The sequence below is a fragment of the Accipiter gentilis genome, chromosome 12, assembly GCF_929443795.1.
Source record: "Accipiter gentilis chromosome 12, bAccGen1.1, whole genome shotgun sequence".
NCBI lineage: Eukaryota > Metazoa > Chordata > Aves > Accipitriformes > Accipitridae > Astur > Astur gentilis.
Window position 1 is genome coordinate 7,150,016 of NC_064891.1, and position 26,430 is coordinate 7,176,445.

General features: G+C 40.8%; 1 protein-coding gene across 3 annotated transcripts in view; it reads left to right on the top strand.

The window, feature by feature from the left end:
* The first annotated feature begins 512 nt into the window (after window positions 1–512).
* Window positions 513–26,430, top strand: part of RAP1GDS1 (Rap1 GTPase-GDP dissociation stimulator 1) — a 103,514-nt gene continuing 77,596 nt past the window's right edge. The window contains exon 1 of one of the 3 annotated variants that reach the window (XM_049815336.1): window positions 513–1,133. In XM_049815336.1, coding sequence (XP_049671293.1) covers window positions 1,130–1,133 — 4 coding nt within the window. In that variant the 5' untranslated portion in view covers window positions 513–1,129. The remainder of the gene's footprint in view (window positions 1,134–26,430) is intronic. The other 2 variants (XM_049815337.1, XM_049815339.1) reach the window with 2 other exon arrangements.

Genomic DNA, 26,430 nt, shown 5'->3' on the forward strand with positions numbered 1-26,430 from the left:
GTAAAACTCGTAACGTTGGCTCAGCAAAACGTACAGCAATTGGACTTCACCGGGCGGTTTCCTCCACGGATTCTTTTCCTCACAGAGCCCACCTAAAAGCCGCTTTTTCCAGCCAGCTTCACGCTCCCTCCTTCCTGCAAAACGCCGCTCCTCGAGTCCACGTTCTTAAGTACGAATTTAAACGCCACGCTCCCCATTTTTAAAGCACTCCCCCCCGTCCGGCTACATCCAGCTTGCGCCCCGACCCCGCGGCGGGGGGCTGAGGGAAGGAGCCTCGGCGGGGCCTGGGCCTTTGCAGGAACTTCGACGAGGCGCCCGCCCGCCCAGCAAACGCGGACCCGGGCTTGGCCCTCTGGGCGCCCACCGCCTACCCCGCCTTCCAGCCCCGCTCCCCCTCGCCGGCCAACAGCCCAGACCGCAAGCCGCAGCCGAGGCGACCTGCCTTCTACAAAACGTTTAGGGACGGCCAGCGTCGCAGGAAAATCCGCCCCCTCCCCCTATCCCCGCTGCCGCCGCCGGCCCGTAGGTAACACCTCAGCCCCTCCTCCCCGGAGGACCCGGACAGGTGTGGGGCGGCGGGAAACCTGAGGAACGGCCTCAGGCGCCCGCAGCGCGGGCGGGTGCGGGGGTGTCACCGCACCTAACAGTCGGAGCGGCGCCCCTCGCTCTCTCCTCACCGCCATGCCACCCCCCGGCCCGGCGGGCAGCCCCAGCCCCAGCCCCTCTAACAAAGGAGGCCCGGGGCCGCGGCGAGGGGCGGGGAGCCGCGGCCCCCGCCCCTCAACTCCTTGATTCCTTCCTTCTTTCCTTCGCGGCCGGGGGCGCTGCCGCCGGCTCGGCTCGGCTGCGCACCGCCTCCTCCCTCCCTCCCTGGCTGCCCGCCCTTCCTTCCTCGGCGGTGGCAGCGGGCGGCGGCAGGGTGCCGCCGAGCGGGCGGGGTGTCTCCCAAGCGGCCTTGCCCGGATGTGCTACCCTGACTCATAGTCGCGCCGCACGCAGGCTCCGCGCCGCCGCCGCGCCCGCCCCGCTCCCCGCACACGCCTCCCGCGCCTCCCTCCGCGCCAGCGGAGAGGCGGCAGCAGCAGCAGCAGCAGGGGAAGGAGGAGGAGGAGGAGGCCGCGGCGGCACGATGGGTAAGTCGCCCCAGCTCCGCGCTGTGCAGCCCCCTGCCGCCGCCCCTCTGCCCCCGGAGGCCGCCGCCCGCTCGTCGCCGGCGGGCGGGGAGAGGCGACTGGCACAACTTCCTCATCGGCCGCCTTCCTCCTCTCCGTGCCTTCGCCCGGGAGGAGGGTCGGGGCGGCAGTGGGGCTCCGCCGAGACACCTCCGCCCCCGCCCCGGCCCCTGCGGCGCAAAGTTTCCGCGGCTCCTGCGCTGCCGCCGGCCGGCCCCGCCTGCCCGCTCTGCCCCAGCCTGGCGGCTGGCTGGTCGGTCAGCCTCGTGGTGCTCCCCGCCCGGCACTTGTGGTCCTGGGCGTGCATTCCGGTGGGTTTAGAGGAAAGGTAGATTCCCCGAGTGCGAAGGGGGGTTCTGGGCAAGGAGTTATGTAAGGCGCCCCCCAGGACGCTTTCCCAGTTACTGTTTGCGTAATGGAGACAGTTGGGGGAATGCGTTCGGGAGGTTATTTTATCATCGCCGTTCATTGTTTGTGGAAGGCACAAGGATCCTCGTATCTCTCCGGCTCTTAGAAAGAGCATTACTCATCCCTACAAATGCAGCCATATTACCGCTGCCTTTTTTTATTTTAGGATTGTGAATTAAGTAGTTTCACGCCGATCGCCACTTGCATGGAGCTTCCAACAAACGCCATGTGAATCTAGGAAGCATAGCATTTGGTTATTCTTTACGAAGTGCTCGGTGAATTTCTGTTGCCTTATCCACCTCTTGCTCTTGCACAAACTACAGCTCTCCTGGTGTTAAACAGCCACCGTAAAATGGTTTTCACAGAAATCTGGCTGAAACGTAGATCTGGAGATGGGTAAGGAGTGCCCCCCTTGAGCGGCTAAAGACCCAGCCAGCTCTGCCAAGTGTGATGGGGGGGATCTGAGTTGCCGATCCGGAGCGCAAGGAGCTGTGGTTTGCAACCAGGGTAAGGAGGTGGCAGTTCCTGAATTCGACTCAGGGGTTTGACATCAGCATTTCCTGTGGCCTTAGGTAAATCAGTAGTTTCTTTGCAGATCACACGTATCTTTCACTTTTAACTAGAAGTTTCCATGGCAAGAAGCCGTTGCGGTCCCTCAGTTTTTCTAATTGGGAAATGAGGATAAATACTTAGCTAACTCCTTTAAAGCAATGGAGAACCTTTGGAGAATGGTTCAAATTAGAAGCTGCCAGGGTCAGGCATGAGGAATAACTATCAAATTTTATCAGAATTAGGTAAAACTGTAACAATGTAGTTGAAAGTCTCTTTTTTTTCGTGTGGGTGGAAAAGGCAAGACACCAGGGTTTAGTTATGTTTCCTGTCTCCATTCACAAAGTAGGACTATTAATCTCATTGTTCTGCTCAAAGTCTAGTTGTAGCTAATTCTGTTTTGGCTTCCAAAAATAAAAACTTAAGGGCATTGGCTAAAAGCTGTTCAGAAAAGCTGGTGCAGAATGAGCACAGCACTCCTTTTTAGATGAGACTATGCTTCAGTTGCAGGCAAGTTTGTAAACAGTTTGAGATTCTGCTACAGCTTGCTGCATAGGTAAGAGTAGTTATAATTATTTTCGGGAAGACTGAAGTAATTTTCCTGTAGAATCTATCAGCACCCATCCATAATTGCCCAGAGAGATTGCTTGTGAAAATACAGAGGAACCTCCCCACCACCACCCTCACTTCTTCACGTATCAGGGCCTGATTCTACTGTCTTTAAAGTCAAGGCAAACTCTAAGTAGCCTCTGCAGCAGATCTTGTTGCTCCAAGTGGAGCGAGTGGCAAAGACTGAAATCGGTTTCACCTTGGCTCACAACTAATAATGACTTTATGTGTTTACGCTCATACAATCAATACACCAGCTTCCCTCATTCAGCTTATAGTATTCTTTTTGGTAATGCATTGCATAAAAGCTGAAAATCCTTAGAATTAAATCAAGGATGAATTTGTTCTTCCTATAGCTTGTATATCATTCCATAAATCATGCTCAACAAATAAGCGTTTGTGTCAGAGACTGCAGTAATGTCTTATGATTAAACGTCTGGTCTATTCTGTATTTATGAAGGTTGGTATGGTATTAGCTGGTTTGTATACTAATGGTATAAAACGGAAGCCCAAGCAGGTATATTCTAACTCCAATCAAAATATTTCTGTTATTGAAAAGACTTATTATGTATACATGGATCTGCATTATCTTTACGGTATAGAAATATCTCTGCTGCCGCTCAAGTTCCTAGTGTGTATTCCTCTGAAGACATTCGCACGGCAGTTGTTTCTTCCTAGAGGATGGTGATTTCCTCTCAGTTCTTTCCCAAATTACCGTTTTTGTTGCTTGCATTCATAGTTTTTAAAGTTGTGTCTGAGTACAGTTTAAACAATATTCAACTTTTGGCTTCGAGAAGCAAGTTGGCTTGAGTACTCCTTGCAGTAGAGCACTTTGAATACTTGAGATGACATGTGCACCACCAGTACTTCACTTCGGTCTTTATAAGAACAATTAAGGTTTTTACTTTTCAGTTACTAATGTAATGCTTCAGTTTCACAATGAATGGCCCCTTTCCCCAGTCAATTCCCCAGTTTTTAACCTCGAGAAACACAACTGGTATACTTGTGCAAATGCACTGTATCCAAGAAGATCTTTCTATTTTAGAGCAGTGGCCCCTGGAGGTCATTGTAAGCAGGCTGCAGTTATTCCACAGACATAAATTAATAAAATAAAAATCAGTAACTTGGTTACATGTTGACCACTCAACAGTAATCCGTTGGCCCCATTGGTGGAGAAACACCATGTATGAGAGTTTGTATGCAGAATACAAATACAGATCACAATTTTTTTTTTTTTTAATGGCACATATCAGTTTGTTTGAAGTGTCCATGTTATGGTCTGTAATAGTGAAAAACTTGTAAAAGTATTCTTCCATTTTGAGACTACTGGTTTTGTTAGCAGGAGGTGGAAGGCAGCCTCTGCTTTCATGAAGCGTAATACGTACTTAGGTGCTCAGTTAGGCAACAAACTGCAAGAGCAACCTGCTAGACTCTTTTTACAGTACCTAGGAGTAATAGCACAATGACAAGATATATAAGCTACACAGGCTATAACAGATGGATTTATTTAAGTACTGTCCATTTAGCTACACTCTTGTCAGAACAAAGATTTATATTGCCCCTCTCCTCCCAGGATACTCAATTTTCTCTCCCAGTTTCCCTGAATAATTACCAGGTGCAACCGTGTATCAAGTTTTGAGGTCAGCCAGGTGGTTGTCAAACACCAAATCCAAACTAAATCACAGATCAGGGTGTAACAAGCCACTGCCTATCTTCAGGACATTGGCTTACAAAATAAAGGAGGCAAGAGGCTGTGGAGCTTCAGGCATGGCTGTGTGCAGTATTGCTTTTGGGAAGATAGGAATAAACCTGCCTGCTTTTTATTAAAAAAATGTGATCGGTAGTCTCAGACATGAGAGGAATGAAAGCTAATGAAAAAAAAGTCTTCCATCCTGAGAGCTCTTTTGCTAGTTTTCTTACAAGAGATGCAAGTCAACCTAATAAACTGCTTGGAAGAGAGATATTTTAATTGCACAAGAAGATAATTTTTAATTCTTTTAAAGTTTTTGCTAAGACAATGAGAATTCTAACACCACCAACGTATTAGTTCTAGCCAGCCAGAATACACCAAGTTAAGCCAGTATAAAAGATTGTATTAGCATTTCCTAAAAACTGAGACTGATTTTGGCAAAAGTCTTGTCTTTAAAACACAAACACAGAGGAAACTGCTTTTAGACTGCATCTCTTTTGCTTCAGTAATGTTCCTCGAAGTGTGCTTCTGAAGCAGCCAGAGAGGTTAGGTAGTTCTGACTGACCTTCCTTAAGGAGTACTGTTCCTGTGTTCAGGCCAATATTTGTGATCTTTGTTTTTATGTGAGACTGAAACCAACCAATTTTGTCTTTAGCTTTAGGTTAAAGACTTCATTCACAAGTACGTTTCCTGAAAACAGAATATTCAGAGGTAGTTTCAGAAGTCTGTGAGGAACATCTGCCTTTCTGTAGCGTCAAAATGAAAGGGGAAAGAGAAAGGGCAAAAGAACAGCTGAAACCTGAAGGAAACAAAGCGGTAATAATGGAAATGAGAAAGCTACCAAGACAAGAGACAAGAATAGAAGGGAACAAAAATCCCTTAAGGGAAATGAGTGGAGGGAGAGAAATACTAGAAGCAGAGGAAAGACAGGGATAATAGATGGATGAATGGAACAACAGAGGACAGAAATAGGAGAAAGAAATGAGGAGGTCTACTCTGTGCCTTCCCCCCGCCCCCCCATGTTAAGAAGATAGTTGGGGTATAAATGTAAATAAAATCAGATCATTTTTACCCTCTTTTTTTTTGTAGTAAAATTTGGCTGCTGCTCACAGTCCTTGAGAAGTCTCATTATAATTTTCCATCTTCCTCAAGTAAAGCTCATTTATTTCTGGAAGTTCTGAGAATTTAATTATTTATAAATATGTAAAAAGAAGAGATTAACATAAATAGCATTTGTTCTGTAAAGGGGAAAATAATGTCATCACTGTTTGACAGGAGGGAAAGCTATGGAGATTCATCTATGGCATCTGTCAAGGAGGTTGGTTGTTATCCCTTCTTAACTCTGTCACAGGAATGTAGTTCATGTTTTAGGATGTCAAAAGGACATTAGACAGTGACCCAGTTACATAAGAGAAAATCCACTTTCCACTGTTGACTAGTCCACCTGCCTCTGTTCACATGCTGTGTGTTCAAGAAAACTAGAATCCCTGTTAAGACAGAATGCTGTCTTGATACTGTTGGAGGCATTACGTTTCAGATTCTAACTTGTTTCCAGATTAAAATAGGTTAGGAACTACATCTAAACTTCTGGAAATTAGGAGTCTTAAAATGTTGATGTCTGTTCTCCAGCTAATGGAGAATTTTTTTTTAATGACAGTTTGAATTTTAATTAGACAAAGAGCTTTTCCTACTAAGGGTTTTTATAAGTAGCAGCTTTCACTGCAAGGACAATCTCCTAGGGCCTCTTTTTCTTAAATATGGTCTAGAAAATTGTTTCTATTTACAAATTTTAATATAATGGCAACCAAATCAAATTTGTATTGGTAGAGTAAAATGATAGTTAAAAGCCACGGACTTCTGAATGTTGAAGTTCCTTTTAGTGCAAAAAATAGCTGATATGCATTAGAATTCACGTGCGCTCCAGATATGCCTAACAGAGTGTGTAAACTCTCTGAAACAAATGTCTGTGGTTCAAGGAGCCGCAAAGCTGTGCACACAGCCTGGTGACATCTCCTCAGCCTGAGAGTTGCACGGTTCTAGTTGAGGGAGCTTTGAAGTTGTGCAGAAACGCTGGTCATCTCATACCATTCTTAAGCTGTAGTTCAAGTAGATTACAAAGTCAGCAGATATCCAGAAGAATTCGTCAAATCCGTAAACCAGATAACTGATGTTCATTTACCTCCAGATAAAGGACAGAATTTAGTGCAGGATGCTTTGGGACCTGCAAGTAAGTACATCATACCTTAACTGTACAAGTGTGCACTGGCAAGGCATGTGTCTTAGAAATATATCTGACTTGAAGCACTTTCAGATACATCTTCACAAATTATGATAAGAAATGTCAGGGAATAAATCTGTGTGTGTCTGAAGTAGTTGGAATTCAAAATATGCATGAATTGAGACAAGGTAGATGCCTGTACAAAGTTGTGTTAAAATTTACAGTTTAAAATAAATGAAGTGCTTTCATTTCATGCTTTCCATTTCTATGTTAGACACAAATCTCTTATAAAAATCACATCACATTTACACATTTAAAAATCAGGGAAAAATAAAAAAATCACATTTCTGCAAAGGAAATATTTTAAGTGATCCATTTCAATATTAGGTCCCATTTTCCTCATATTTCACAGCTCTTACAAGCTTACTGCTTCCTAGTAATGTATTATAGGAACATCTGAGGCATAAGTCAATTCTGAGCTTTTATTAAAATGCTGAGCTATTCATTGTGTTAGTGGTAGCTCGGGGAGATTCACAAAAGTTAATCAGTGTTAAGTTCATCAGTTGGTTCCATCCCCTGATACTTGCCAGCCTGATGGACACAATAATTTTGAAGACATATGCAGAATTTGTGTATAACTTTAATTTTTTTTGTTGACCCTTCTTATCAGTTGACTCAGATTTGACAAGTCAAATTTCAGAATCTGATTAAATCAAATTAAGCAGGTGCTTCAATTCACATGGTGAATAGCAGCCTTTCTTTCAGGGTTACTGCCTGTGCTCTGCAAATGTACTTGGGAGTAAGACTGGACAGAGAGTAATATGGAAATTATAAGAGAGAGATGGAGACTGAGTGAGAAAACTGAGATTCATGGAGGAGACCAGCTAAGCAGTATAGGATGGATGACACGATGAGGATTGAACAAAACCTTGGAGGAATTTGTCAGGGCTGCCAATGAGCCTGAGGGGAACACGCCTGTGTTTGGGAGACCTGAGGAGGTGACAGCTCAGCATCTCCTGGTAGCTTTGAGTTTGCATATCCACTGTCAGCCGCCTGTGCATTTTTATGGCCTTCCTGATACACTAATACGGGAACATCAGGGCACAAAACCTGCAGTTGAAAACCCTATCCTTATCACATTCTTCACCTTTCAGTAAATGTCTTTACATCTAGAATACACCTGTCCAAAAAACCACCCAGATATAACAGAATACTCATCCTGCTTTCATCCTATCTTCTGTACAGTAGAGGTCTACAGTAGGAAGAGAAGTCTGTCATACCCAGCACTTTATCAGCTCCGTTCTACCCTTTTTGCCCTTAATTATACCCAGACTGGAAACTAAAATTACATTGTTACCATATGGATTAATTCTGTGACAACATTTTGTGGATGGAAGCTGAACATTCTGCTAGCCTAGCTATTTAACTTCAATATCTTAAAACCATAAAACATGACGACCTGCAAGCCTTTATAGTCTCTAGGGTGAGTGGAGTTTTTGTCTGGGGAGGTCTGTGTGTTGATGGGGGTGGCCCACTCTCTGGCAGCTTGGAACTCCTCTTGGGAGCATATTTAGAAACACTTCCTGTTTTTGACGTTGGACATGACAGTCCAGTAACTTAAATTAATGGGACTATTTTAACATTTCTAGCCTTAAATGCAACCTTATGCATACATGTCACTATTTACAGGGCCAGTAGCACACCTGTTCCCTTCTCTAGCCTTGCTAAGTTCATTCCTGTATTCCTTTTCTATGGAGAAATCCCATCGTGCTTGCAGTTGACAGCACCCAGTACCCTGCAGGCATAACTTGAGTTCAGTACTGCCAAATAGCTACTTGTGCTACATGAAGGCTTTGGAATGATTTCCTTAAATCAAAATGCTGTTTTATCTTGACAGCAGGAACAAAGCATAGGAAGAGAAAAGGGTTTAAAAACCAAAGATTGTACACATCTTTCTTATCTAAATCTTCCCTGTCCACAGAGTGTTTAACTTACCCCTCCTGGGCCTCTGGAGGAACTGACTGAAGTCAGTCTTCTGAGTCCGGTGTACTTGGTAATAGCATCTTCATATCTCTGACCACTTCCTTCAGCAATCTTCCGATGTGCACACTGGAAGTCACTGTATTGCTGGTGACGTTAAGACCCTGTTGTACCTGAGACACCCCTCCTGAACTGCAGTGAGCAATTTTAAGAGGAAATGCAGTGAGTGAATGTGACCATCAAGAGGGGTGGCAGCAGCAGTGAACAGTTGTGAGGTATTTCCACACTTACCTTTCTCTCTTTCTTTTTTTCCCTCTTCCTTAAGGAACTAGTAGCCATTATTTTTCCTCCTTCCTCTCCTGTGCTTATGTGCTGAACTGATTTTAGGGTCAGGATGTTGTTCTATGGGGGGAAAAGAAAGGCCGACCACAGCAGAACACTGGTCTGTGAAGACATTCATTGTAAAAGTGTCTGGCGTGGTTAAATGAATTTAGAAATCCATTAATACACTTTATACAAATACATTTGCTCTCATCCTGCAAAACCTGTTGGGTAGTCCCCTTTCTTACCAGGTTCTCCATGAAGCTCAGGGAGAATATACAGACATGCTGGCTCCTGCCATATGGAATTAGGGGAGAAGCAGGGAAATGTTAGTGATTGAGGAAAAGAGATTGGACTTGTACATAGGGGATTACTGACAGGAACCGAGTAGGTTCAGGGTTTTTTTTTGTTTTTTTAAACCTTTGCAATAAAATTTCCATCACCCGTTTACATCAAGATAGTACTTTAGTCCAATCAAAGATACTAATCAATGCATTTACATGCAGCAGTGCCCAAAATTCAATGTGCACATTCCAGGCAAAACGTACACTTCTCTCTCTGATGTTACAATGTACTTATTTTCTTCAAGTCTTTCCTATTGTACCCAAGAATCCTTTCTTACTCATCGCACTTTCTTCTACAGCCATCCTATTCCTTCAGGCTTCTTTTTCATTGCCCAGTTTTCTATAATGTCTTCCTCCTCTCTACCTCTTCAGTTATCTGTTCTTTTCCCTCTTTCCTCTCATCTCCCACTCTCTCTCTGGTTCTGTCTTTATTAATTAAATATCTGACAGCTTCTTCCATCATCTACCCTTTCCACTATCTTTTGTTAGGGAAAGAATTGAAAAACTGGTGCTCCACTTTCTAACTTCAAGAGCTGAAGTGATTTTTTTCTTCCCTCCAGTTAAATATCAGTTATTTACAACCAGTTTAAAATCATGCTTCAGTTTTGCCTAACGTACTTGTACAATAAGTGAGAATATATGAAAGAATGCGTCTTGTAGGAAAGAAATCGTACAGAATTGGGCCCTATTCATTTAAATGCTATTTATACAGCATTCTTGTACCCACGCAAAGCCCACACTGAGTACTGCTGAAGTCACTGGGATCCTGCTTTTCTGACTCAGCTGTAGTAGAGATTAAACTGCGTTGTTTTGGTGAAACCATGTAAAAATGGCATGCGTCACCCCATCCTTTCAAGACATAGTAATATTGGCTCTCCAGTTTATACAGTTGGGGGAAAAGTGGCAGACGTTGGACCAATTTTGACCATCAGAAGCACTGTTAAAAATGTCTTTTATTCATAGGTATGATGCTAACACGTAGCATCTGAAGGAACTTGCCGAAAGAAGAAAGAGCCATATCTTACGATAAAGAAAATGATTTGTTGGACTTGATTTTTCTTAAAAATTGATGGAATTGTATAGTTTATATAATTTTTCATATCAAAGAAAAAACCAATTTAACATGGAGATCGCAATATTGGAACATCCTCCTGTAAAAGAAATAGTAAACACGGTGTCCTAAGCTATTAATATACATACAGTAACCTTTGTTCTATCTTTTAGCAGCTTAGGGAAAAAGAAAAATTATATTTTCATAAATCTGTTTCAGAAACTCACTTTGTAGCCATTAGATGATGGCTTTCAATGCTTTCTGCTATTCCCAGACAATGTTAGGAATCCCTCTTTGTGAGGCTGCTACACATTATGCTTCTAATGACACATATATTAGAGTGTGGACACTTAATGCAAGGCAAGAATGGTGGAGAGAAACAAAAAGCAATTCAATACACTTCTTCAGAATGCATCTTCATCCCAGACATGATCTGAAGTGCTTGTTTATCTTTATGAAGGCCATAACTTCTCCCTTTATGAGGAGGGTGAAAGCATCACACTTCTTTTTTTGGCCGTTGAGAACAAGGTAGAATTTAAGATTTCTTATACAGTCTCTGGAAGAGACTAGAAGAGTTCTCTTGTGGACATAAAATTTGAGTTCAGTGCATGTACCCAGTTCAAAACAGTTGGCTGGAGAGAGAAATGCCCTAGATAATACAGCACTTCATATTAGCAAGGGGTGGCTTGGTTTACTTTTTTTTCTTTAAACTGATATTAAATAGGCTTTCTGATAAAAAGCAACAGCTGTGGACCACTGGAATGATTTTAGCTTACTTAGCTCTTCCGATTCTGAACAGTTTTCTGTACTTCAGTGATCACAACAGCAAGGTGTCACTTGGAAACCAACATACACTAAACTGCTTGCTTTTCTAAAATCAGAAATGGTCATCAACAAAACAGCATTTTTGGCTCTGCATAAGGATCTTGCTGGATTTTTTTGAAAGCTGGTTAATAAGCACATTTTACAAAATGACTTCATCTTTGGCAGGTTTTTTGAAACACAGGCTTTTCTGTTGGACCCTTTTTATGTCTTCAAAAATAAATAGATGAGCCTATTAATTTTTTTTCCCCATTATCAGAAGTTTATTTCTTACAATCAGAAATATGCTGAGGAGCCTGTTTACGGATTAAGGTTAGACTCTGTTTGGGCAGACAGAGATGTAACTCTGAGATCAAGGATTAGATATCAAACTTTAAAGTTCAGGAATTCTTGCAAGCTTCTGATTTTTTTCCTTTTCTCCCCAGACTCCTGTACTTCTTGCAAAAGCAGCCATTGTAACAAAACAGGCCTCTTCTGATTTTGGTCACAGTTTGGAATTAACAGATTTTTGTTTTAACACTAAATTGTTGGCCTCTCAAAAAACAACGAGAATAGGGTTTTGATGGCCACTGTGGTTATTGTATTTCTGTAACAGTAAAAGATTCTATACTTCTTGGGCTTTGATCATGTAGGATGCGTTGGACTTTAGTGTTATTTTCTAGCACCTTCAGAGGGTCAGTGCAAGTTTAGAAGCCAAATTCTGCTTATTTAGATGAGCATACTATTCTGCTCTGTATTTGTGGAACTCATTTGTCTCCAGAATTCAGTATATTATTTGAATCTTTTCATTCTAGCAGTTTCTGCTGCTTCATCTAATGCAATTTAAGGGTAACTTAAAACCATCAGACAAGAAAGTCTGGTTTCTGAAGTGTGTGTTGCAGTTCTAAATGATGCTGTATTGCAGTGCTTTAAGTGACCTGGTTACAGAGCATTTAGTAATCTGTTGAAACCAGCTTTGCTGCTGAAGCCTCTTTGTAGTCAGATTATGGCCTCAGTTCCCCATTTCCCTGTATTATGCATAAAGTGACTGCAAATTTGATTTAAGATGGTAATTGGGCCCAAATTGAAGCTTTTATATTCTGCCTGGGCATAAATGACCATAGGATAATGGGTAATAAAGTGATGGGTAATAAAATGATGCCTGTAGTACCTTCAAATGTGAGATGACTTGAAGTAGTCTCATTTTTAAAGACTCATCCTGGTTTAGTAGAATTAATGGTTTTAAGATCTGCTTACAGTTTTGAGGCTGCAGTGACTCACAGCTGTGGAAGCCAGAAAAAGCTGCAGATGTTTGGTACACTGGAGAATTCGTGGCACTAGGGAATTAGGTGTTGTATTCTCAAAAGGCTTGTCAGTTCAGTGTATCATGATGTCAGACACAGATGAGGAAATGTGACTTCTCATGCATTAGAGAGAAAAGGTAGGTGTGCTGGCCATGGGTGACAAACAGCTACTGAAAAGATAAGAGCACTGAGATCTATCATTAAAAAAATCCTCTTCAGAGTGATCTATAAATATTAATTCATCTAATAGCCTTTTAAGTGAGAGAGTGAAGATAATAGTGTGTTTAACTACATGAAAAGTGAAGCAGAGAAATAAAACCAAACTCAAATTTAGCCCTTCCCCATAATCTGTTTCTTTAAAAAAGTGAAGACAACAAGACCAAGACAGTAGATTGTAAAAAGTTGTCTTCCTCTCTACTCAAATTCTCATGCAGGGTTTAAAGTTAATGTATTGCAGAAGGCTGCTGTTGACCCAGATAGGGGAATAGAAAATAAGTGAAAACTAGATTTTTACCTTGAACTCTGAAACATGAAAGTAAACAAGTAGCCTAACAAATGAAAGGCACACTGTTCAAAAGAGATATTGGTTCTATATATGTGGAAATATTTGCTCCTAAAATATGGTTTTCTAGTGTGACAGTACATCAATAAAAGAGATATCAAGGTGCAAAAAGCGTCATAATGACAGCTAGAATTAAACCCAGCATATTCAAAGGCCTGTGTTCAGACCGCAACTCCTTATTCACCTCGAAGTGTAAAGTTTCTGGGTATTTTGATAATTATTTCATTATCTACATATCATCTCCTAACAATTAATAGCCTGGGAAGTTCCTAACCACTTGTTTTAATAGGAATGTGTAGAGTTAATATACTTTTGTAGTTCTACTAGTAAACAGTTCACAAAATCACCTCTGTGGTATTTATGCTCCATTTCTGTCATGTACACTATCATCTCACAAATTTTGAGATTTTTTTAACCAGAATTCACATTTTTAATCTTTTTTTTTCCTCTTCAGAGATCGAAATAATTAATAATTTTTCCTCAGTATTAAAATATTCCTACAGAAAGCAAACCTCATTCAAGCTCTTTTTGTTTGCCTTTACAACTGAAGACCACAGTGAAAGGGAGTCCACCTTCTCTGTTCTTCAAAGTTGTGCTCAGATCCTTCTGGAATAATATGAAGGACTTACCAAATCAAGATAATTTTGCATCATACTCAACAAGCTGCTTTTTGCCAATAGTAACACTTAGCCTCCATGATATTTTACAAACACAGTCTGTCTTCTTATATGTGGGAATTCAAGCAGTACCAAAAATACATACACTGTTGAGTAAATGCAAGACAAGAATCCCACAATAAAAATTAACAGTATGTTAGCAAGAGAAAGAAAAAGATTTATATATACAAAGGAGTCCTCTTTTGCCTGTGTTTGAGGATTTTTCTTCCTGAGCCCCAAACTGCTACATGTTTTGAAGAACAAAACGGTACTTACCTGTTTAGAAAGAAAGGGAGTATTGTTACATAAGAGTTAGGTAGCAGGAATAGTCAGATTAGGATTTTTCCAATCAGTGATCTGCTAATTTGTAGTAAGACCAAGCAGTTACATTTCTGTCACACAGCAAGACTTAGATGTACCTGTAATAAGCATGTCCTACTTGGGAGGCACTGTATAAGCCCTGTGGTGGAAACAGTGAAGGTGTTTTGAGCTGAAATTGGAACAGATTCATGGAATCATAAAATAAATACAGAATTGTCATTCGGAAGGATTTTGAATTGGGACTGTCGCCAACACTAGAACCAGGTCAACTGTAACTGTCTAGCTACTACTTGAAGCCTCTATAGTCTTTGTAACGTCCCTTCAGGTAGCTGCAGGCCCCCCCTTAGCCTCCTCTTTGCCAGACTAAAGAAGCCCCCACCTCCCCTTGCATGTCATGTGTTGTGGGCACATGCCCATCTTGGTAGCCGTGTCCTAGACTCTCTCCAGTTTTTCAGTATCCTTGGTCTGGGACACCCAGAACCAGACAGAGAATTTTGGGACGCACAAATCCTTGCCAAGCATCAAGCAGAGCCTTGATCTGTTGGCCACACTCCTAATATAGCCAATGTACAGTTTGCTTTATTTACCTTGAGAGCACGCTGCTGCCTTATGTTTTACTTGGCATCTGCTGTAACCCCCAGGTCTTTTCAACAGTTTGTTCTCATCCTGCATTGGTGCTTGGGGTTATTCTGCCTTAGCTGCAGAACTTGGCACTTATCTTTCTTGAACTTCATGAGACTTCTGTTGATCCAGTCCCCCAGTTTCTGAAAGATGCCTCTGGATTGCTATTTGGTATGCCAGCCATTCCCCCAAATTTAGTGTTGTCTGCAAGAGATTAAAAATGCATGTCTACCTTCAGGCTATACCAGTTTCAAACACAAACTGCATGCTCAAAATCTGCGGTTTAACCAGTCCATATAGGACTGTGTAGATTCACATTTGACTTCTTCACACTAAGTGAAGCAATAATAAACACTTAATATCTATGACTCTAGAAAAACTAAAAAAGTCTGTATACTTGAAAAAATGTCTAGGAGCGTTTGTTAGACTAGCATTTGCAGTTGCAAGTGAACATGAGTTACTGGCAATCATTTAATGCAAGTGAATAGAGGATGGCGAACATTAATTTGTACACACCCAACAGACTTAATTCTGCAGAATCACACTGATGATAAAATATGGATTCTCAGGGGTAGCCTAAATGGGTTTTCAGCTTTTTCTGTGCTACGTTACTTAGCTGATGAGAAATGCATTGAGATTGACTTGCAGGAGCAATTAATGGGAAACCATTTGGTCCAGGTCTCCCAGTCATTCATGTGAGACCCCTACTGAGCATGCCATAGCTCCCACCTTGTCTACATGTACAGTCTCCTTTCCAGCCAAGCAGAGGACAGTGCATACCTTGAGCTTTCTCTGACATGGAATGTGATGAGCCAGAACGCGTACTTAGAAGCTCTCCCAATTCCCCCAGTTTAGTCATAGCCACAATCTGTCTGTCATGGCCCATATCTGTCTTCACTATAGAGGTAAAAACCCCTACCTAAATTAGGTTCATTCATCCCAACACATTGTGCTTTTACTTGTGTATTACTATTTTTATGTTTTTTTTCCCCCACCTTCAGTAATAACTCAACCTGGAGCAAAAGGAAGCTTTTCCAAGATAGATGAGTCTATACTAGCAGGGTTATTTGGTAGCATCTGCTGCTATTTTTATCCCTCTAGAGCACATATGGTGTAGACCTGAAATAGGACAATCAAAACTTCTGCTCAACTAGATCAGAGAATAATTCCTTTTGACAGAGGCATTTCATACTTCTCTAGTGGGACATAACTACGTTGTTTTTCAAGGGATTATCACAGTAGATCCTACTCACAGGGAAGACAAACTTCAGTATAAAAGGGTGGCAATGCACAGACATGCATTTCCTGGGGTATTTTAGACTACTCAGTGCTAGCAGAGTTTGTTAGTTCTCTCCCCATAGGACTTCCTGTAATCTTTTCCTTAGAGGAGTCCAGCTCTGATTACACATGGGAAGTGCTGACATAGAACAGGGGAGTGCTTAGTCTGAGAAGGCGTGACATCTAGATGAGATATAGAAGGAGCTATGCGTGTCCTGTCATCTGCTGGATTTATAGGGGATTTGAAATTACCAGCAGTTACCAAACTACTACTGATTGTGCCTAGCTGCCTATTTCAATGGGACATGAGGAAGGAGAAAGACTTCTTTTTATCTTGTACTTATAACTGAAACATTAGCAATTTCCCTGATAAATATTGCTTTCAGGATCAATTGCTGACTGTATTAATTAATATTACCTCAATAACATTCCATATGAGGCTTTTGTGTGTTAATAAAATGGAGAGGAAGGATATTAAACCTGATAATGCTTTTTAAAATTTTTATTCTTATATGAAGCTTCTGGAATTAAATGGAATATGGCCACCAATAAAGCTTCACTGATCTATGCCTGCTGATACAGAAGCATCCTGGTCTTTTCCTCATTTCATTAAAACCTCAGTGTATCAACAGTAGTTAAAATTGACAGCAGCTTTTGGCTTGTGCATAATCCACACATTTACTCCATTAAATGCATCTCTAAGCTTTCCCTCTGTAACATGTGACAACTTCTGAACTATTCTTTTCTCCACTTCCCCTTCATCCCACTTTCAAGGGACCAATTATAATTGAGAAAATAAAGTTTCAGAAAAAACATAATTGGAAATTTTAATAGGAAAGATTCTTTCCTCAACTGTGGTCCCTTTGTGGCTGGCATCTGTGGGAGTTATATATGCTGACCAAGAGGAATTTCTGTGGCGTAAACACTATAAACATACGATATAGAGATGACAGTGCTGTTCCTTAATGTTGGTGCAAGATTGCTAGTGGAGGATGGGCTAGGGCACATTGTTGGAGTTTTTCAGACTATTGACAGACTGTTGCAAAGATTCTTAGTGTCTCTTGACTGTCAAGCAGTCCATAAATAACTCCGCAGTGCACTCGGTTTTGCTAAAGGCTGCAGCATCCTTGTTAAATGCAGGAGCTGGTCAGGAAATCATGCCTCAGAAAATCATGCTGGGTTTTGACTTCTGTTCTCTGTGTCTCTGCCTTCTGAAGTACGACTGCATCTTTCAGCCCTAATGGCAAAAGGCCTGGCAGTCGATCAGTAGCTCTGTCCTTCTAAGAGTCTGTCTATGTTGGGTAGTTTACTGACATTATAGACCAGTGTAACAGCACAACTGCAGTTAACAGTGATACAATTCTCTGAGACAATGATTGAAAGTGGCATATAATAAATAACATGAATATCCTGAAATACTTACTGACTTACTGCAGTGGAAGTTTCTCTGTAGATGCGTGGTTAGGGACAGATTGCATTACCGATGTACTCTGTATTTTAGGTGCTGGTTCCCAGTGTGGCATTCAGCAACCTGAGCCAGGAGTTTTGGCTCTCTACAGTGTCTGGAGAGTTCAGAGTAGGATCAGCTACTGAGCTCAGTGGGAAACCACCCATAGTTAATATGCATACCATTTTCTGATCAGCACAATTTCTGCCTTAAGCCCAGGGCCTGGAATTGTTTCTTAGAGGTAGAGGCCTGCAACTTTTCTATGAAAGTCTGAACCTTCATTCCTCCTCCTTTTCAAATGTGAACGGAGGAAGAGGCACAACTGGATTACCACCTTCACCTTCCTTGGGCTAGGCACATGTTTATGCAGGAAAGAGAATAGTCCAGGATTTTTCTCTGCCTGAAATTGAAGCTGTGGCCTCAGACCAGAAAACAAGGCCTAATAGTGGTATGCGTTCATAGCCTATTAGTCAAGGCATGTTTTTTTAAAAGGTGGAGGTGTTTAGTTCCAGCACTTTTTCCTGTGACTCATTTGGTTTATGCAATGACTGCTTAATATAAAATATATCTCAACAGAAGAGGTAGAAAGTGTTTCAGTCCTCACATGAAAAATATAAAAATCTGATTTGAGTATGTTTCTGGGAAACTGTGTTTAAATCTTTTCAGGTAGAGGATAGCATTTGGTTTATTTTCATGTTTAGGCTAATGTGCAAAAGGCACTTTCACATTTTTGCCATCTCCTTTTTGTTGGACGCTAATGCCTTTCTCCAAGAATTCCTGTTACCTGTGTGTATGGGGCACATTCAAAGGGCCAAGAAGAGTTGGTCTCTCTGAGATCTCGATAAGTCTAATACATGAATTTGGTTACTAAGCTGCCTGAGGGGACTAGGAGAGTTCTGGATTTGGGCTTAAGCTGAATACATGTGAAACTTCAAAGGAAAAAACGTTAAATTTACCCAGAATTTGGTGACAGGTGAATGGGACCATGGGAGGTAGGCTTCCTAGAGTAATCTCTGTGTATAAACCTGATTTTTTTTTTTTTTTTCTCCCCTGTGATTTAAGGGTCAGTCAAGGTCTGCTTGGTCATCAGAGGGATGAAAGTCTTTGAGAGTACAGTGGACATGCTTATTTGGGGGCCGTAACATTTGCAACTGTATCCAGTTGTCACAGAACCTTGCATCCCTTGTGAAACACATCCCAAGGACTTGTTTGCCCTCCCTGTATGCTATTAGCTCTACCCTTCATTCTTGAGACCTGCAGATTGTATGCAGAGCCTGACTCCTTTCAGTTTCTGTCAATATGACTCTTTACTTAGTCTGAGAGATGGTTATTAAGCAGTGAAAGCAAAGCACTCCTCCACTTTGCAACACACTCAGATCCTGCTTGTAGGGGAAACAAATGACTTGTGATTTAATGTAACAAGTGGTATTTTGCAGAAATCTTTTGTCCTTAAAAAACATATTTCTTTTTTTTAAAAAAAAAAAAAATCTTTGTTGCCTTTTTTATTGAGCTTCCTATAAATACATGTGTCTTGGGAGCATTTCACTTGGTTTTGGGATGTTGTCCAAACACAGGTGATTGCAAAATGGGGGATTAATAGTTTAGTTAAGAGTCAATAGATTTTAGACATATAAATTAGCCTTTTCTTTTGGAGATTTTTTCCCCCTGATTTGCACTGTCAGATTTTCTCTTTCCAAAAAACATATATTCATTGGATACATATTGCATCTTCTCATTCATTCAAATATTCATTGTAGTGGTTTGAAGTAATACTTGAGGCCTATAACATTTGGATTATGATTTACCCAGCTGTGCATACATACTGTAATATGCTGCCTCAGAACATCAGTACCATGTTTACTGCACTGTCACTGTAGTGTAATTTTTACTAAATAAAGCTCTTAAATGCTGTGCAGAGGTTAATGATCACTTACAACTGCAGCAGTCATGTAGAATACTAGAATACTAGTGGGTTTTGTGGAAATCTTTCTTTAAAATAGGGTTATATTAAGCATTTTGTGCACCATTTTTATTCTGCCATCTGATTATGTCGTTTTATGTCAGTCTTACATGAAAACTCAGTTGAATCCTTTTCCTTCAGAGAGCATCTGAGCTGATCCTATCACTGCAGTGTTTTTATTGATGGTCTACATCCTATGCATTTTTAAGTGAGAACAAATAACTGCATTAATAGACAAATATTTATCACTAGAGGGATTAACCACAGATGTATACTAATCTTAGTAACATCAGGTTTGAGGCAGTATACAATACCTTTAGAAACAAACTCTAGAGTACATTTTGGCCGTAAAAGCTTATAGACGAATGATACTGACAACTCAGTCTTCAATTTACAATATGTGGGCACCACAATCTGCCTACAAAGTGCATATTGTTGATTTGGAGCCATTTTAGTAATTTGTGCTAAACTGCTAAATTGAAGGGCTAGTGGCATCAGACAATCTCACCAGCCAAGCAGCAGTGCTTTCCAGGATTGACTTTCTTTTGTATCCTTCATTGGCATTAGAAAATATGAAAAGCCTTTTTTTCCAAGGCATGGGGAGACTGTCACACTTCTATCAGCCCTTGTGTGGTTAAATGAAATTTTTTAATAACAGTTTTTAACAATTGTGTTTTCAGGAGGAAAGGCACATTCTTATGTGATAGTCTTTCCCTCCCTTCCTTCCTTGGGGCAAAAATGTTTTGCTGAGAGTAACTTTAGTAGGAGAATACAGGCAACCAAGTACTTCCCATCATGCAAATTTTAAATTGCAAGACGATTGTAAATAATGGGGTTTAGAGTCACATCTTAGTTTTGCAATCGATCTCCTTCCAACAAACTTTCACTGAAAACCAAACAATATCACAAATGGCAGGTCACTTCCATTTTGTAGTTGTTTGCACACACTCATCAAATTCAAACAGTATATTTTCAGGGCCGAAAGCTTTCATTCATATTTTGTAATTATTATCATGTAGCTTGTAACTAAAAGTAGGGATTTTTTTTTTTGTAATTTTGGGGAAAATTAAATAAAAACAAATTAAAAGCAAATTTTGAAAGTTCTCTGGAGAACAGCATAAACCACCGTTAAGAGTTCAAATCTAAGGAATGTGTGCCCTTTGGGACATCATTGTGAAGTCCCCCAGTCCGACAAGATGCAGAGGCTTCAACTCTCAACCTTCTGCTGGGATAGAAAATTGGGGTAAAACTGCATGCTTCCATAAAAAGATAACCGTGAGGACAAGTGTAGTAGATCAGCTGGTTTAGGATATGTATCTTGTTGTCAAGAAGGAAAATGGAACTTGCAGGAGTGTTGTTGCATAACAGAATGTCTTGCATCTTTTTAATTAGGGACAGCTAAGCTAATTTCATTTATGACTTTTTTTCCTTTGTTTTTAAGCTTTATTTTACCAGTGATAGCTGTATTATTTTATATTTATATCTGTCTATAAAATGTAAAAGAATAGAATACAAAGTGACATTTATAATTATAGCAGGGTAAATATTTACTCTCCTTGATGAGGTTTCATTGAAGTGCATTGTGCGAGCCCTCAGTCTTTCAATGTCTGGTGTTACATTCTGTGTCAGGCATCAGAGGTGTCTCACAGAGCTAACATGCTAAGGGAACTATATGAGCACAGGATGTCATGGTAGCAATTGCTACAGAGAAACTCAAGTCAATAGCTGGACCTGGAGAAAATGGGTTGCTAAGAGTGCTCTGATCAACCTTGAATTTAAAACTAACTGCTTGAAGATCCAGCAAACAAAACAATTTCTTAGCTTGGAAAAGGACTGGAAAATTCAAGTCTCTGTATTTTAAGAGTTTTTAAAGGGCTTACCATTCAGAAAGATGCTCAATGTCCAGACTTCCTTCTAGAATGGTATGCATTTGCAGTCAGGTACAACAATTTGTATTGCATAATCACATGCAAAAAGACAGTAGCAAAACAGAAAAGTTATTAACTGATAAACAGCAGTACAAAAGCAGATTACATAAATTGCTAATTTTCAATGACAACTTCATTTAATCTGCCAAGATACCTTTAAAAATGTAGCACTAAGTGAGTAATTGTAGAACATGTGGAAACATCATTATGTTCTATTATTAGGTCTTTTATAGCCTTTCCTTAAAGCTTCACAGCTTTTCCTAGATTAGTTGCTATTTTTTCCACTGCTCAGGCCTATTTTATTTTCCATAGTAGATTGCTCTTTGGGTCCTAATCATACACGTTATGGCTTTGAAGATTGGAGTTGCTAGTTTTAATTAAGTCCACAGTCAAGATTTGAAAGAGAGTGTCAAAGCAAAGATCTTTCTATTCAAATGCTTTCCAAAAACTCCATTTTGTTTAATTGGCCACAAATTAATTTAAACAACAATAAAAATAGTTATATTTTTACAGTTTTATTCCCTTTAGTATTTCATTACGTTAGGACCTCCAACACATGGAAGACCACTTACTAAAATACTCCAGTAAGAATGAAAAAGTTACTCACAGATAAGTAGTGACAGAATCAAGCCCTTATCTGCCTTCTGAGTGCTTATCCTACACAGATTTAAGATATAAATTAATCCCATTAATTTACAGATTTTTACTTGATTCAAGTATTGAAAGTATTAAAAGGTGTTGAGGGACAGGAATTAGGAGGGAGTGTTACTAAACCACTTCTTATAACTGAAATGGCACTGTGTATTTCTTGCATTCCAGACAATTGGTCCTCTGGAGCATTCAGTGTTGTTTTACCTGTCTCTTTTAACTCAATACAGTGCAGAAATGGATCACCTAGATTACATCTGCCAGTCTTGCAATGTTGTGAATCTTCCCTGATAATTTGGCTATTACTATGATTATTTTAGGACCTGTTTTGTGTTGAAGGCTATAGACCAGGCCAAGCAATTCAGTGCTATGTGTTTATGATGTATACAAACTTATCAGATAGACTCATAGCATCACACGAAAAATTAAGTCATTAGGGACATCAGAGGTCATCTAATACAGCCTCCTGTGCCAAGCTGGGCTAACTTTGAAGCTAGATCAGGTTACTCAGAATGTTTTTTTTTAATTGGGGGTGGGCTTTTGGCAAACCAATTTTGGTTTTTCCAAGGCAAATTTGCATATAAATTACAGAGTGGATTTTTTTTTCTCTATTAAATACACATATTTTAGCACAGTGACTAGAGAATAAATCTATAACTGAATTTGGCACTAAAAGATACGTACTTAATATATACTGAGTGTAGTACCCATCTGTTGCTGAAGTCTCTCTCATTGCTCAGAGTGGTTCTTAAAATTTGTTTCCCCTGTGAAGATTTTTGTCACTGAACATTTCCTTAACTTGCTGTCTACTGTCACTTTAACTCCCCGTACCTACTCCCGTTCCATTGGCCCTGAGCAGGCTGAGCAGATTCTTACTATGTTTACAGTTTTAGAACAACTATGCACCAGGTTTTCACTTTCATTTTGTATTTACCTAATAAGGAACTTGGAGCAGCCGTAGGTTGAACAATCCTAAATGTTAAAAAAAATGTATAAACCCAAGCAACAACCCAAAGCAAAACCTCAGCAGTTTACTTTCAAGGTTAGTTTCAAGTTTACATGCAAGTAAACTTGTTAGAACCTAGCCATCTGTACACTATTAGGTGCGTATTTGACAAAAAAAAAAAAAAAGGTAAATAAGAAAGCTGTCAAAATGACTATTGAACATTCAGACAGCTCAAAGGCTCTTTGTGTGGTAATGTTGGCACAGCTCCTAAGTGACCAGATGGAATTTTATTAACACTTAACAGGACAAGGGCTGAGATTTTGTTTCTTAACTTGCTATATTTGAAACGCTTGCAGAGAATGTGTCAGAAAGCTTGATATTTTTTCCTACTATGGAAAATTGAACATATACCTTCCCTGAATGCAAAGATGTTGACTGCTTCAGAGGTTGTCATTTCTGTAAGGTAGGTAAGAAAAGAGATATGAGATGTACAGTAACTTAAATACCACAACTTTTTATTGAATTTTAAAAAGGTGTTTTTATATAGACAGCAGTCGTATTAAAAGCAGAATTTAGAAACAAGCTTTTTATTAAAAACAGATTTAATGTATTTTTATAAGAGAGAACAAAAAATATCTAATTTTTAAAAAACCTTGATTTCTGATGTCAATAACCACTGACAGTAGTGATGTCAGATTTCCATTTAAGGACTCTGGTAAACATATAAAAGCATGTGAATTTATATGAATCCTCCTTTTTTGGCATCATCATGGGTTTATTGTCAGTAAGAAATATCTGAAAACTGAAAATGTCTGTTGTCTCTGGTAAATCACAGGATGACTTTCAAACCAGACAGCTAAAGAAGCAAAATCTGTAACACACTGTGGACTCATCGTTTGCCCTGTGCTTTTTAAGTGCTTCCTTTCCATGTTTGAGGTTTTCAGGGAACTCATGATAGCTAGAAATGTGCTGTGTCACAGATTAGTATTGCATAACATCTGACAGAAGAACACTGGTGTGACATACAATTAGAGTTAGCAGTACTAATTTTGAGCCTGGGTATCTTATTCAAGCAAAATTCTCACTGTTGCTGGTGAAAGATATGCCTGAGGGCTTTGTACAGAATCAGATCCTGTATTTGTTCAATAACTCAAACTGGTAGCATAAGTATAGTTATGACAGATATTGTACTGTGTACTTAATATTTTATAATTTATGTTTGCTTACTTGCATAGTGTAGGCCAAAGACCAGGTCCAGATCTTGTTGAAGTCAGTGAGAGTTTTTCTCAGCTTCTTCTTCAGTACTGTTGCCAGTCCTGGAACTTCGTATCCTCAGCCTTGTCTTGCCTGATTTTAATTTATTTATTTATGTATGTATTTATGTTTTTTTATAAAGCCCCAGCTCTGTTTATACCTTTCATGTAGGAGAAGATGATAGGCCCAGTATCATTACAAGAGTAGGCGGTAATCCAGGATAATCTGGTGATGGAGACCTTCTGTTGCCTCAAGGACCCTACCTCTTATGTTGCAGTACTTGGAAGCCATGTCATAAATTAAGGAGGGGTGGGCATGTATAGAGAAGAATTGGTCTGACAGTTAATAGTTGAATGTTCCCCCAAAGAACTGGATCACTCTCTCTGCCGTGACACACAGTTCCTGTAGGAAAATATGGTAGGCAATTTTTTAAACCAAATATATCCCTGGTAATCTCTTACATCTCATGATTTCTTGGTACGTTATGTTGCGGTCTGCTTTATAGAAGTGCTGAGGATAATTCATATCTGCATCTGAAGACTCCAAAGGCATCTAGAATGTGGAGTAACTCAGGAACCTCAAAATCAGGAGCTATCTCATACTGGAACCCCCAAATTCACACACAAATGCTTTTGACTTTAAATTTTCCAAGTTTCAGTTCTCCCATTCACTCACAAATTATACTGATTCCATCTTACCTTATAAATACATGCCTGTGAAAACAAGCACATTAATATCTTTGAAATACTATGACATAATGTAATGATACTAACTTTATAATTGCCAATGAGAAAGGAAGTAATCCTTCACAACAGGATTTTTTAATAGTATCTGGTAAATAAGTCTAAATAAGACTGGTCAAATATGTGTCGGTTGATTGAATTCTGGAACTTTCCGTGTTTGTAATACCTGACTATGCGACCGTTTGGGATTGTGTGGCAGGATTTTGGTGGTAGGGGAGGGGCTGCAGGGGTGGTTTCTGTAAGAAGCTGCCAGAAGCTTCCACAGCTCCAAGTCAGACCCACCTCTGGCCAAGGCCAAGCCCATCAGCGACGGTGGTAGCGCCTCTGGGAGAACAGATTTAAGAAGGGGAACCTGCAGCAGAGAGGGAAGTGGGATGTGAGAGGAACAGCTAAGGAGACAGCAAGGTCAGTGAAGAAGGAGGGGAGGAGGTGAGCGGAGGAGGGGATGCCCCTGCAGCCCGTGGTGAGAGGGCAGGCTGTGTCCCCCCAGCCCATGGAGGGGAGCGGGGGAGCAGATGCGCACCTGCAGCCCGGGGAGGGGCCCACGCCAGAGCAGGGGGATGACGCCCAAGATGGCCGTGACTCTGTGGGAAAGCCTGTGCTGGAGCAGTCTGTGACTGAAGGACCGCGGCCCACAGAAAGGACCACGGCCCACAGAAAGGACCCATGCCGCAGCAGTTTGTGAAGAACCGCAGCCCATGGGAAGGACTCGTGTGGGAGAAGTTTGCGGAGAACTGTCTCCTGTGGGAGGGACCCCACGGTGGAGCAGGGGAGGAGTGAGGAGTCCTGCCCCTGAGGAGGAAGGAGCGGCAGAGACAAGGTGTGATGAACTGACCCCATTCCCCTTCCCCCTGCGCTGCTGGGAGGGAGGAGACAGAGAAAACCGGGAGTGGAGTTGAGCTGGGAGGGAGAGGTGGAGGGAAGGTGTTTTAAGATTTGGTTTTATTGCTCATTATCCTGCTCTGATTTGATTGGTTACAAATTACATTGATCCCCCCCCCCCCCCCCCCCCCCAAGTTGAGTCTGCTTTTTGCCCGTGACCATAAGTGGTGAGTGATCCCTCCCTGTCCTTGTCTGGACCCATGAGCCTTTTGTTATATTTTCTTCTGCCCATCCCACCGCGGGGGGGGGGGCGAGGAGTGAGCGAGTAGCCTCGTGGTGCTTTGTTGCTGGCTGGATTTAAACCACAACAGCAACCTATTATCACTCTATCAATTTTTTGTTTGCATTAGTGTATGTATATACTATATGTGTTTGTGTGTGTATACACACCTATCTCTAAGATAAAGGAATTATGCAGGTCATATAACGTGGAATACATGCAACTGTTGCACAGTTACCTATTTTACTTATTTGGGGGATTACATTAGTAATAGTATTTGTTTAAATCTAACCAACTTAAGGAAACTGTGACAAGTATGTCTATAACTGTGGAAAAAAAAAAAGGAACTTCAAGAATGCCAAATGATGAGCAAAACACAAAAAAAAATCGTTGAAATTGGATTAAAAAGTCATTATTTTGTAAAGGATAAGCTTTTGAGTTGTTTCTGTTTACTCTTGTAATATCTAGGTTTATATTTTCAAGTTGTTTTTTTCCCAAATGTGAGGGCTAAAATAAT